The sequence below is a fragment of the Caenorhabditis briggsae genome, assembly GCF_000004555.2.
Source record: "Caenorhabditis briggsae complete genome, chrX, whole genome shotgun sequence".
Lineage (NCBI taxonomy): Eukaryota > Metazoa > Nematoda > Chromadorea > Rhabditida > Rhabditidae > Caenorhabditis > Caenorhabditis briggsae.
In genome coordinates, this window is record NC_013491.2 from 16290127 (window position 1) to 16303425 (window position 13299).

At 40.1% G+C, this 13299-nt stretch overlaps 2 protein-coding genes across 2 annotated transcripts in view; both read right to left on the bottom strand.

Moving 5' to 3' along the window:
• Cbr-utx-1 overlaps positions 1-6899 on the bottom strand; it is a gene marked incomplete at both ends in the record, with an annotated part of 7970 nt that extends 1071 nt beyond the window's left edge. Inside the window, 15 exon segments of the mRNA XM_002645487.1 lie at positions 384-572; positions 759-1348; positions 1423-2319; positions 2322-2376; positions 2811-3049; positions 3459-3643; positions 4556-4688; positions 4933-5052; positions 5148-5405; positions 5407-5408; positions 5454-5598; positions 6183-6303; positions 6352-6678; positions 6727-6803; positions 6864-6899. Coding sequence (XP_002645533.1) covers positions 384-572; positions 759-1348; positions 1423-2319; positions 2322-2376; positions 2811-3049; positions 3459-3643; positions 4556-4688; positions 4933-5052; positions 5148-5405; positions 5407-5408; positions 5454-5598; positions 6183-6303; positions 6352-6678; positions 6727-6803; positions 6864-6899 — 3374 coding nt within the window.
• A 1443-nt stretch (positions 6900-8342) lies between these two features.
• Positions 8343-12329, bottom strand: Cbr-tag-233 (the record flags this gene model as incomplete). Its single annotated transcript, XM_002645485.2, has 11 exons — positions 8343-8507; positions 8621-8662; positions 9073-9173; positions 9423-9589; positions 9641-9886; positions 10661-11098; positions 11145-11301; positions 11360-11495; positions 11542-11653; positions 11698-11756; positions 12171-12329. 11 exons carry the CDS (start codon positions 12327-12329, stop codon positions 8343-8345), a joined length of 1782 nt encoding a protein of 593 aa, XP_002645531.2.
• Between the last annotated feature and the right edge of the window lie 970 nt (positions 12330-13299).

Consider the following 13299-nt stretch of genomic DNA (forward strand, 5'->3'; position numbering starts at 1 on the left):
GTATGCGGTTCCTATTTCAAAAACGTATTTTTCAGTTGATTTTGACTATATTAAGGAGTCTAGAGCTTGGCTGTCAAGTGTCCGATCACTTTGAAATTTTTTGAGATTATAAAATAAACCTTGATTGAAAACTTTATAATTTCATTCTATAATTTTTTTGAGAATTGCTGGTTTTTCCGCTATTTGACAACTTTTGAAGGAAATCCTTTTTTCCCTGTTTTGTAGTGAAAACGTGAAAAAAGCAGGTACTTTTCTTAAATTAGCAGATATCTGAAAAAACTTGGAATTTTCAAAAAGTTCAGTGAATGTAATGTTTTCAATCTACGTTTTTGTAAATCTCATTGACCGATATTGTAGTTCTCATTGAAAAACCGAAAACTCACGATTTGGCGCAGTAGACACAGAAAACAATGAAGTTGTTCGAGATTTCCTTGACCAACAAAATACCAAAGACTTCACATTCACAGTATCTGCAGAAATGGGACGCTTCGGCCGGCCCTCTTGGATAGACTTTGATAGTTTTCTTGTTCAAGGTAAGGTAGTCGTGGACGATTTGAAGGAAGGCCATTGATCTGGAAAATAATGTTTAATTTTAAGAGTCACGTTAATTCACTTCCTTGCTATGTAGGCCTCTAATGTTTCTCTAATATTTCTCTACCACCCCAAAACTCTCTAACTTCTTCCGTCGGGTATGTCTCCAAGGCAACGGATGCTGATGGGATAGGAGAGGAAAAAGAGCAGCGAAGGCTTTTTCTCACCTGATTAACACTCCTTTGCAAGCCGCAAAGGTGGATTGGTTGGTGAACTTCACATTCTTCGCCACTTGCCAGCAGAGCAATTGCATCGGAATGGAGGACTTCACGCGACGAAGCTTGTTCCACTCGTAGCTTAGAAGTGAGGTTCTAATCTGCGTGGCATTCAATGGTGCGACACACCACGAGATATTGTTACTCCATCCAGTGGTTTGCATCCAGTAAATCGTTCCTCCAGTCACATAAACAACATCTCCAGACTTTTGAGTGAACCGATGCACTGGAACACCTTCTTTGAGTAAGTCCTCCATGATTGGCCAGTAGATTCCTTGTGTGAAGTCGATTCCTCGATCCTCACACAAGCGTTCCATTTTGCCCCAATAGTTATAGGGAACCGCGAACCATTCACAGTCGCCTGGTCCTATGTTGATATTGACCAATGCAACGTGATTTGGTGTTTGGCGAGCCGAGATACGAGCTCCAGGAACTCCCATGTTCAGTTGGACAGTGTTGACGCCATGGATCTGATGACCGAGATGAGAGAGGAGGTTGGATCCAGCAATGAGACGGCAGAATGCAGGAAGCTTGGAGAGTTCCTAAAATAATGAAGGTGAGAGAATTATTCTGGAATCTAGTGTCTTCCTAACAAGTTTAATCAAATCCTACTTACACTGAAATGCTTCCCGTACTTCACTTCATCGGAGAGATCAATATTAGTTCCAAACTTGATTTTCTTCAATTCCTTTGGTGGAGATGGTGCCCGTCTATTGAGCTTCATTCTTTTTGGGGATGGTCCACGTCCACCGTTGCCACCGTGTCTGCGGATTTTCTCAGCTTCCACTCGAAGAGTGTGTCGGAACGACTCTGCCTGGTACTGTCCGTATCTGGCGAGAGTTGTGTAGGACTTGTCGCTGATACACTTCCATGTTTCTTGTCTGGCATGGTTGCAGTTGGTTTCTGGCGCAAAATGGTATTGAGTGCGAACTTCGATCTCTTGGTTTGGATCAATCTCCATTACTGCTCTGGTGGAGAACATGGAGAGGTCTAGACGGAGACAACCAGTTAATCCACGAACGCAAGCAACTGTGGAGTTGTCCAAGTAGCGTTGAAGTTCCATGCTACTAGCCTCCTTACGATTTTCCACTGTCAGAATCGGTGTCTTCATCATGAACGGGTGACGCTCGTTCTTCTCCAAGGCGGTTTTCACATCTTCATCGGTTGCAATCGGCTTTGCTGGACCTTTGGGTAGCTCTGGCAGTTTGGCAAACTCGTCAAAGATCGGAACGTAGGTGGTGTTATTGTGGAAGGCTCGCTTGGCAATCATTTGCTTGATTTCTGAGCCAGGCACATCCAAAGAGACGAAGATTTCCGAAAGGAGACTGTAGCTGTCTGGCAACTCGTTGAACACAACCTTTGGAAGGAATGGGTATGGGTAACATCTTGGATTCTCGATAAGGTGTCCATGATCGCGAAGGTGATCAATCATTTCCACAGTGACACGTGGCATCTCTCGACACACTTCTGGAACCACAGCCTCGATCACTTTTTCCTGAAAGAAATAATTGTGTTTCTCATTTGTGTATGTTTAGAAAACGCTCCTACTAGTCTGTCACGTGCCTCATGCCTCAATATGTTTTTTATTCCTCTCTTCTTCCTATTTCTTTTAAAAAAATGGAGTGTATATGTGTATGTGTGCCTCTGTCTCAGCTATTCTGTTCTACTCCGCGTAACACGTGATTTTTTGTTCAAATGGCTTTCTCGCGTGTGTTTCAGAAAAAGGAAGGCGAGAACCTCATAATTAGGCTTATTTCGTCAATTCGATCTTTTGAGATTCAGGCGAGGCGTCTCGCTATTTTCTCCTTTTCGTATAAAATTTCTCTTTTTTTTTTCATTTCACTTTAAAGCCTTTTTGTGGAGTGGTGCATCATCCAATCCCCCTCTCTATCTTTTCCTATTTTCTGTTTCTTTCAAGTAGGGCTGTCATAGTTACCACGTGCTAATGAGAGGCTTTGCTCTCCCTGTGTGTTTCTTCGTGTGCCTATTTTGTTTATGCATCACAAATTCTCTCTTACCTTCCATAGCACCTCTGTCGTTTCCAAACATTCGAGCACCTCTCGTTCTGCTTTCACCAATGACTCTTCATTAGCTCTTAGCAATTGTAAGACGTCGATTTCAAGTTCTTCCATTGGACGAGCTTCGAGTTGGCTATTCATGATTTGTTCTGAAACCTCAAACTCGACGGTTTTCAAGTCCTCCCACAGATCCCAGAAAGCGTTGTCGTACATGACCTCTCCTTCCTGAAATAACAATTAGTTAACATTGCTTTCAATCGACTGCACCGGTCAATAACAGAAAATGCGTTTTTCAGTTGATTTTGATAATTTTCAGGAATCTGGATCTCGGCTCTCAAGTGTCCAATCACTTTGAAACTTGAAGTTTTTAAAACAGACCTAGATTGTAAACTTTGAGTTTACAGGATTTTTAGAAAATTCTTAGTTTTCCCGTTATTTGTCGATTTCTGAAGGACACTTTTAAAAAATATGTGAATGCAACGTTTTCAAACTGGATATTTTTATGACCTCCAAAGTTTCCATAGTGATTGAAAACTTGACAGCCGAGCTCCAGACTAAAATAGAAAATAGCTAAAATCAACTAAAAATTCTGTTTTGTATATCTTATTGACCGGTACTGTATTTCAAATCTTACTGCATATTGTGCATCTTGTCGTGTACGCAACTCCAGCGGTATTGGTTGCACATATGAATCTTTCAGTGATGGAATGGTCAGGTCGAAAGTTCCCGGGATCACATGACCTGGTGGGCGTGGTGGGCATGTCAACGAGTCAACCTTTTCAAGGCAGTTGACACGCGTTTTGATACATTCAGGCGATACTGAAACTATGGAATCGGTTAATTTCTGTTTTGTTAGTTAGTGTGTTTGTTTAATTTCAATGGGTGGCTTCATTAAGGAACATCTTCACTAACTCTTGTTTTCCTATCTTTTTCTCTCTTGTCTAGCCATAAATAAATGTTGCGCTCTATTATGACGATGCCTAATTGTGTTGGTAGCATCTAGCAACTTTCGTTTGCTAACAAAAAAGAATACTCATGGGGCCGAAGATGGTTGGTTGAGCAAAATAGCGTTTTGCGAGGGAAACTCCAAAAAACCCCAACTTTCGCGTTTTCAAACATAGCTCAAAACCCTGCCGTCTGAAAAACCGCTCATGCATGGTTGTGAGACAGTCACAGACACTTTGGAATTCCATTCTTAGTCTCTAGGTTTCACTTCTTTTTTTTTTTACTAATCTCTATAAACCTAGCTCTTCGCAATCTTCTACTCACTTGTTCTCTTCTTACCAGGACCATATTCTACCAGACAACAATGCGACGAACACCAGAAACTAATTTATCGCCTTCCGCTAAAAAGAGAACAGAACATATTGCACTCCTGGTCTAGTCGTGTCTCTTCTTGTTCGCTTTGCCAGTGATTCTGTCTTCTTTTTTGATAAGCAAGAATACCGCCGAAAGAAGAAAACTATTAAAAAAGCACTTTCGTCTTGCAAGAAGTACACGCATTCGAAGGTTTTCTATTTTTCTTATGATTGTATCGCGCTTCACATAGAACTAGGTCATTTTTCGTTGTGCCAGAACGACTATCGCATAGAAAACGCGTCATTTCCTGCCACTTATTCTTCCTCCCCTCACTTGGATTTCAAAAATGAAATAATCTCTTATCAATTTCCCTTATTCAGTTTGTAAGAACACCTTCTAATAACACCCCACTAGCTCAGTCTTCTTTAGTACCTGGATCACTTTCCAATGCCTTTCTAAAACAATCCAGTGCATCTTGATATTGAGTGTTGCGCTCGTATAACTCTCCGAGGTCTGTCCATGCTGCCGTTAGATTTGGATTTAACTCCACTGAGCTGATGAAGGCCTGAAAAAAGAAAACGATGGTTTCTGTTTATGTTGGGCGAAAATTGAAGGCATTCATATAAAATGGGAGAGGGAGAAGGCCGCATTTGCTCCCCCCGCCGTCTTAGTGTAAGAAATGCACTAGCCAACTGATGGTTTTCCTCGCCTGCTCCCGCTCTTTTCGAGACTCTCCGAAACATTTTTTTTGCTTTACGAGCAATTTCAATTTGATATAATGTTCCAAATTTCAGAACCCGTCTACCTACCTGAAGCGCATCCATTGGTTGGCTCTTTCTCAAATAAAGAGCTCCGATAGAGCACCACGTGTCAGCATTCTTCTCACATTTGTCGATAGATTGACGGTAATTTACGAATGCAGCGTGTGCCTGAAATGATTGTTGTGACCTTCTGATGTCTAACGGCATTGGCTTACGTTTGCTTCAGCTCTCTCATTTGCCACTTCAATAGCTTCACCATTCACCAAGCCTGGACCCAGCTCCTGTTCTCCATAGACACGTCCAAGGTAGTAGTATGTTTGGCCATCACGAGGATCCATCTGGTTGGATTGGTTGAGGAAGTCAAGAGCTTTCTTCATGTACTCTGGGCGATTTGCTTCGTCTCTATAAGTTCGACGGTAGTTGATCCATCCCAATTGTCGGAGACAAGCGGCTCGCAACCGAAGTAACAAGTCAGTTGTTTCCGGTTCAATATGCTGATCGTGGCTCTTCTCGAAAATGTCAATCTGAAAATTAGGATCATGATCAATGGTGATGGGTGACAAGGGGACCTACATCTGATTGCAACTTTCGGTATTCAGCTTCAGCAGTCTCCAACTGTTCGTTGTTCTCATGACACAATGCAATATTGAACTTGATCACAATTCTTGGCATAAACTTTGACTCCTCCAAGTCATTGAGTGCGTGGTCGAAGAGCTGGAAAATCGAAAATTATTTTTTAAAAATACAATATGGTGAGTATTTTGTTTCAAAAATTTGCAAAAAAAAAAGAAAATCCATGCGTCCTTTATTTTGTCATCAGAGAGCTACTTTCTCCTAATGAATTTTGTGAGATCATCGAAAAAACATAGTATCTTGCAACCTGTGGCCAGTGGCGTTTTTTCATTTTTTTCCGGTGTCGTAATATTATCCTATAACCGACCAAGTTTCAAAGAATAGGTTAGGACTAATCACAACTTCAAATATTCATTTCTACTCCGTTTTTTTCTAGATTTCAGGGAAAGTACACAGAATAGTGAAAGAATTTCCCAATAGATCAATCAATTCATCTCGGAGAGAATTTTCACTTTCTGCTATGGCTGTGCTTATTGTGGCCGGCCGTGACTGAGGCCGTGAGTAGGTTTCCGTGAACCAATCGGTCCGTGGCATAGCCTTGCTTTCAGCTATTTAGTTATCAACTAAATAGCATGACGGCCAAGCTAAGTTGAGACAAACCGTCATTCTTTTGACTGTCCGATCATTATCAAATTCCTGAAAAGTTTTTTCGAGCCGATACTTACATTGAGACATCTGTGATAGTCTTCAATTTCCATGTAGCACATTCCAAGGCGAAGTTTTGACTCCAACGCGATTCTTCCTGTGGGACTGCAGTAGAGAACTCTTGAAAACGCCTCGATAGCTCTGAAATTCCAAATTTAGTCCGAATTCCCAAAATATCTTTAAACTTACGGTCGCCACTGTTTGAAATGAAGGTATACGAGACCTAATCCGAAATACATGTTCGGATCCCTTTGGAACATTTCTGAGTCGTACGCCAACAATTTCTGATAAATTTCCAATGCACCAGTCCAATCGTTCGCCAGTAACACTGTATGACACTCTTTTGCCATTCCGAAGAATATGCGACGCTTCATGGTTGGGAACTTGTATTTTTTATAGAGAACCTTCATGTCAGTGTAGTAGCGGACAAAATACTTTCTAGCTTTGGCGAAGAAGAAGCGGATTGGATAGCTAAGCTCTCTGGGCACTCTACAGAAGAATTCATCGATGAGCAAACTGAAATTTCTTGATTATTTAACTATTATACTCTTAGGAAAGACTTACGGGTTCAACCCACGGATTCTCTCTTGCTCATAGTGATTCAGAAGTGGAAGACGCTCCCATTCTTTGTAGAAATCGGGCTGAAATCATCTAGACATTTAAGAAAACGCTCTTGGGACAGTTTTTAACGGCAAACTTACATGTCTTTCTCCCGTAGTTGGTTCTGATTCGTCCATTGGTGGTGTTAGTAGCGACGAAGTGGTCATGCACACAAGTTGTGGCGCCGGAAATGGTGGAAGACCTGAAACATTAAAAATTAGCATACAAAATTCAAACGACATCAGTTTGAAAAGAAATTCATGTACAAGATACTATAAAATACGAGGTTTTCAATGAAAAATAAATGAGCCCGATAGACATTCTAGTTTTTGAGAAATACTGTAATTAAATTTGAATTTTAATGCTCGCTAAACAACGACACCCCTGTTATATCGGAGCGTCGTTGTCGATTTTTCTGCCCGCTGTTCGACCGGCCGTTTGGTGAATGGTGCGGGACGGTGAGAGAGCGTTCGAAAAGTAGAGACGCAGTCGGCGGAACAAAACGAGGTCGGTTGGTGTGTGTGTGTGTGTGCGCGGCCGCCGTGCGCAGTGCTGGGATTGACCTTGCGCAAGAAAAAAGAGAGCGGGAGGTTCGCAGATCAAATTTATTAATTTTGACTCCTAGAGCTAGTTCTATTTTTATTCGAAATCATTAGAAATTTGTTCTCTCATCATGCAATACATAGGAATAATAACGCATGAAAACAACCAGAAACGCGAAAAAATTGTAAAATTCAAACAATTCAGGTCAATAAAAAGTCGACCACTCGGAATATCGGACTACAACCGGATTTACTATGAGGCCCTACAAAAACTGGTCCTTTAAACGTTATTTTTTACTTTTTCCAACAAATTTTCCATCGAAAAACTTGAACTCACCACTGAAAGAATCTTCTTTGTCCATGAAACTTGTGTTCTTGGAGTTTTCAATAAACTCGCTTTCCACGGTAGAATCGGAATCCATATCGAGAATCCGAGAGCGAAGATTCGAACGATGTTATTGATTTTTGTTGTGTGGTGAGTAGAGGGAAATGATGACGATCTGTATTGAATGGATTCTCCCGCGCACCCTTTCCCCAAGAGCAATTTCTACGTGGTTGTTGGCCCCTAATTAGCGTGCGCCTTGAAAATCGAGATAAAGATCTGAAAGATGAGAAAGGGAGTACGTTGTATACAATACTTTGGATGAATAATGTTCAAAATATTTTATTGAAATTCAATTTATTGAAAAAAGAGGAAAAAAAAGTGAAGGCAATTGGAGATCTTAGAAACACACACAAAAAGAACGGGAATAGCAAAGTAGATGAGAATGAGTTATTGAAAAAACACTACTTCAAATGTTCAAACTAACCGGAATGTTGAACCAAGAATAATAACTAGAAGGGATTGGAAAAAAGGAGCACATGCATTGTTGAGAGGGGAAGGGCACAACCAGAAACTACAAGTGAACATTGAAATGGGAATCGGGCTAGAATATGGATGAGTGGGAAGGAAAAAAATGAAGAAAGTATGCTTTTTTATGCGGAAAATGTAAAAAAAGTCTGAACAAAAAATAGTGCATGACCCGAGAATTAAGCTGTTTACCAATTAGGATCGCCGTTTGAGGAGAAAAATTCCAGTAGATTATGACATCGTTTAGAAACGCTTGGTCGGTGATGGATCACATTGTAGTCAGAGTTATGAGAATGATGGTGGCCGGCACGACGAGCTTTGATCCGTTCGTTAGTGGTAACGCCTTGGGAGATCTGGAAAAGTTTTTAAAATTATAGTTATACCGGAAAAATAACTAGAAATTTACAAAACTGGTCAATAAGATACATAAAATCATATTTTAAAGTTGATTTTCGGCCATTTCGACTGTTTTTTTTTTCGACATTTTCAAAGCCTGGCTATCAATTTTCTGAATCTCTGCTGCCAATTTTCCTATCTTTTTAAAATTTATAGAGGGTCTGAAACAGACCTAGATTGAAAATTTTGCATCCACAGAATTTCTTGAAAGTTCCTAGTTTTTCAGCTACTCGCCGATTTCCCAAAGACCTCTTTTCGGCCCGTTAATATGCTGAAAACGTGAAAAAAGTATCATTCAAAAATCGGCAAATAGCTAGAAAACAAGGAATTTTCAAAAAATGATGTAATTGCAAAGTTTTCAATCTCGGTCTGGTTTACACCTTCCAGCATTTTCAAATTGATTGGAAACTTGCTAGCCGAGCTCCGGACTCCTGGAAAAGGTCAAAATGACCACAAATCAACAGAAAATACGTTTTGGTATATCTTACTGATTCATTTTTAATTTTCAAGAGAAACACTCACCTGATTTAATTGTACACAGAAAAGCACTGCTAGCATAAACGCGTGCATTGCAGATAGAATAATAGTGATCATCAAGAAGGCTTCAGTCTCCAGGAACTTCTCTGAAATAAAGAAGTCGTTGTTATTCTTAGAGTGAAGGACTTTAAAATATAGTTGCAACGAGCACGCCCGGGTAGCGCTTTTTCAAAATTTTCCTGCCCCAGCATACAATTAAAAATATATTTTTCAATAATTTCAGATTTTTTCAAGTATGAAAACACCGGGGCGGGGCCACCAGACCGGGCCCCGCTTTTTCAAGTATTCTTTGAAAGCTCAATAATCTCCCAAAACATTTCAGAAAAAATTCTCACCCAATCCATTCTCATCAATCTTCATAACAGCGTAATGTGTGGTTGCCACGCAGTAGATGAATGATGAGACGGCCACCGAAATGATGAACATGATGAATTCTCGCATGTTTCTTCTAGTCACACAGCTGTTTAACCACGGACAGTGATGATCGAAGTTGTTCACGCAACTGAAAATATGAATATTTTGAAAACACGTCTTCCTAAATTATGTGTCTCACAATCCGCAAACTGCACAGTGTTTCGTATGCTCCAATTTCCTGATAAAGCATGTGAAACAGTATTTATGTTGGTGTTGGATTCCAGCTTCTGCCTCGTTGACGTATAGCTGATGACAGTTTTTAGGAGCTTTCACTATCCCAGGATCCACTGTTCCTATCCTGAATAAAGTGAATCCAAGAGCGATAACAGAGAGTACGAAGAGCATCTGAGCCCACCATGGCACGAACCAATGTGCATAGGCTGTCCTGAAAATTGTTGAAGTTTGATTTTGCATTCTTGTGAAGTATTGTAAAGGAGAAAAAATTATATAATTTGGAAAATTGTATCATGTGTCTCTGAAGAAAGTTACGAACAAAACGGGCCAAAAAACAGTATAAGGCTTTTCCCGGCTACTTTTTGGCTTGTATCTTTGTTCATTGACAAGATACAACTTTTATAATAATATCATTTTATAGTACTCGTCATGTTCTATCATATCTAATCAGCCTTCTGGCTGCTGCGCCTTCGGCGCAATTCAATATTTTTTACTGGTTTGTCACTCCACCCCGCACTTTTCGCTTTCTCTTTCTCAAAGGGTAGAACATGTACCGTTGTCCGAAGGGCCGCGGGTTCAGTTTTGGCGGCGGCCTAATTCTTATTTGAAACCCAAAACCGGACAGCCGGACACTAGGACCAACAGACACGTCTAGCGTTTTATATATCATAAATCTAATTCTTATCGCCCGAAAAATTGATTAAAAAACACATAACAGGTCTAGGCTTTCAAGTATGTATTTTTGTTATTTTTTCGTCCCTCTATGACTTCTCGACGCTGAAGGCTGTAAACTCTTTACATTCAGAGGTATCTCATCTCCATAAAAGGGAGATTAGAATCAGATGCACCTGGCACCATAAACCCGTTCAGTGTACTCAAGATATAAATCTTCCCTTGCTTTCTCTTCTCCACGGCACCTGTTCATTATCTGCCATCTTTCCCGCCAATAGAAAGTGAAATCTGAAATTTGAATAAAAAAGCTTACCAAGAGAAAATCATAAGAAGCGCTTCGGCGATAGTGACTCCATAAGGAAGAAGTTTGTAAGTGGGATCGTGGTAGTCAAACCGGATAAGAACCATTAAGAAGATACACGAGATCAATGTAGTAAATGTGGCAACGACCAGTGGCAAGTATTTGAAAAGGAGATACGTGATGAAAAATCCAAACATCGGGACCATGAAAAAAAAGTATGTGCTGAGCGGTGGGACGAAACACTTCCTAAAGCAGCTTGTTCGACTGACTCCTTGTTTTCTAGCAGCCTCTTCCATCATTTCTGTAATAAGGGATAGTTTTGTATGCTTCTGATAGATTGATAGTGAGTCACCTAAAATGTGTGGATTTTTAATAGCCCTAGCCATGTCTAACGGCGTCTCTGATTGTTTATTCCGGATATTAACGTCAGCATTTCCCTGGAGTAGTTCTCTGAAACCTTTTGTTATATGAAGCCTTATATTAAACAAAAACTTACATCACCGCAGAAGAATTCCGATCATGTGCAGCTAAATGAAGTGCAGTATTTCCACTGAAATGCTCCTTAAGCGACAAATCTGCACCGGCTCGAACAATTAATCGTAGTGGGAACATTGTATAGCTTTTCTTGGCACAAAGCATCGCTGGTGTCATTCCTGAAAAATCAGTTTTCATGAAAATTGCATGAAATAAGACAAAAACAATAATACTTACCACTATTATCACTGATATCTTTGGCATAATCGAATTTGAGCAGAAAATAAGCCACTAGTCCAATATGATTCCCTTGAATCGCCAAATGTATTGGTGTGTACCCTTGGATGTCTCGAATATTACATACAGCTCCCGCCTGGAAAGGAAACTTTAGATTTTTCAGATCATTAGAAAACAATTACCTTAACCAGCATTGCACACATTGCAACAAGTCCGTTTCTGGCTGCCCAGTGAATTGGAGACGACGCCAAAACTCCTCCAACTAGATTTGTGTCAGCGTTGTAAGAAATGAGTCTGAAAATTCGGTTTTGAATGTGTTTGGAGGTTCGGAAACTTACAATCGTGCAACTTCAAGCCGGTTATTGATGGCAGCCCAGTGGAGTAAAGAGCATCCATCCTGAAATTGAACAAAATTTCAAATTGTGTATTTTTTGTTCATAATTATGTTTTTCTTAATTTTTCTATTTATGTATTTCCTGGAAAATACTACCTCGAATTTTTTGCCAATAGTACTTGTCGAACAACAGGTCAGGGGCGAGAAGCTGATTTTTTAAAACTTCTTGAAGAAGATTTATAAAATTACGCTTTTTGAAAAAAAAAATCCTGACATTTTCAGAACTCACCAAATATTGAAACTTTGAAATTTCATAAAAACTTCAAAATTGTGAAACTTCAGAATTTGACCTTGGCCAACAGGGCCGAAGCATAGAATTTCTCATTTTGACCCGGTCCGGCCCTTAACAAGTACACTGACTATCGATTTTCTTTGTTTTCGACTCTTTTTTTCACTATAAAAACAACAAAAAATTACATCGTCTGTTGCATTTGGCGAAACTCCTTGCTTCAGCGCTTCTCGTACCAAATCTGCCTGTCCATGTTGTGTAGCGCTGATCACGGCGTGTAAATTAAAGACGTCAATAACGGCCGGCGGTCGCATATTGTGCGTGAGCACTTCTGTATCACCATCCATTGGTCTGTTGCCAAGTCTGCAGAGAATAAACGTTGCGTTTTTTGAAATTCATTATGATAAACGAATATTACACTAAAAATCAATCGGAAAGTACAAAGAATTATTCTCTTTTTCCGTATGAGAGAACTGAACAAAAGAGTCAATATCGGGGGAAAAGGAGGAAAAAAGGAAAAAATCAAGTTTTTCGGAACTGGTGCCTAGTCTACACTTTTTTCTCTCTTTCAAAAGTTAGTCATAATGCAAGAACGAAAGAGAAAAAGACGAGCAAATAGTGGGTGCACAATGAAAGAGGGTGCGACCCCCGCAAAGTCGCCCCACCGATAACCCTTGCGGCGGCCCTCTTGGTGTGTTGTGTGAGTAGTGTATGATTTGCGTATGCAGACACCGGACGGGCAGAATGGGGAAAAGGACGGATGCAACATTGAGGGCTCTTTCTTCTCTCAGCAAAATGAAGCAAAGTGAAAATAAAATTCAAATCTATCAACGCGCATCAAACAACGAAGAAATAGAAATCCGCAGCTTAGAAGATTCTTCGTGTCTTCTCTTGTGTAATTTGAATTTTCTTTCGATTTCTATGCCTTTGCCGTGGGTAGATAATTGGCAAAAACGGATAATAATCTACATAATCAAGCGCAAAGTCGTCTTTTCTCTTCTCCTTTTTTACGTAATTTGCACCTGTTCCATTTCTAAAAGAATAATGGAAAAAAGGGATGATCAAGGTCTAAACGAAAAATTAACCGTGGCAGAACAATGAATGGTAATTTGAAAGGGAGGAGGAGAGAAGGATGAATATGAATATGCAGGGGGAGAACAAGAGAACAAGGGAAGTAAACAAATATTATGTTGAGGTAACAGAAAGTGAGAATGGCCAATTGTAGGGTAGCGGCTGAAAAAAAGACGCAGATTCGACAGAAATCGGTCACCACCGATTATGAATTTCAAATGGGTTAGAAAAGAGAATCAAACTGCG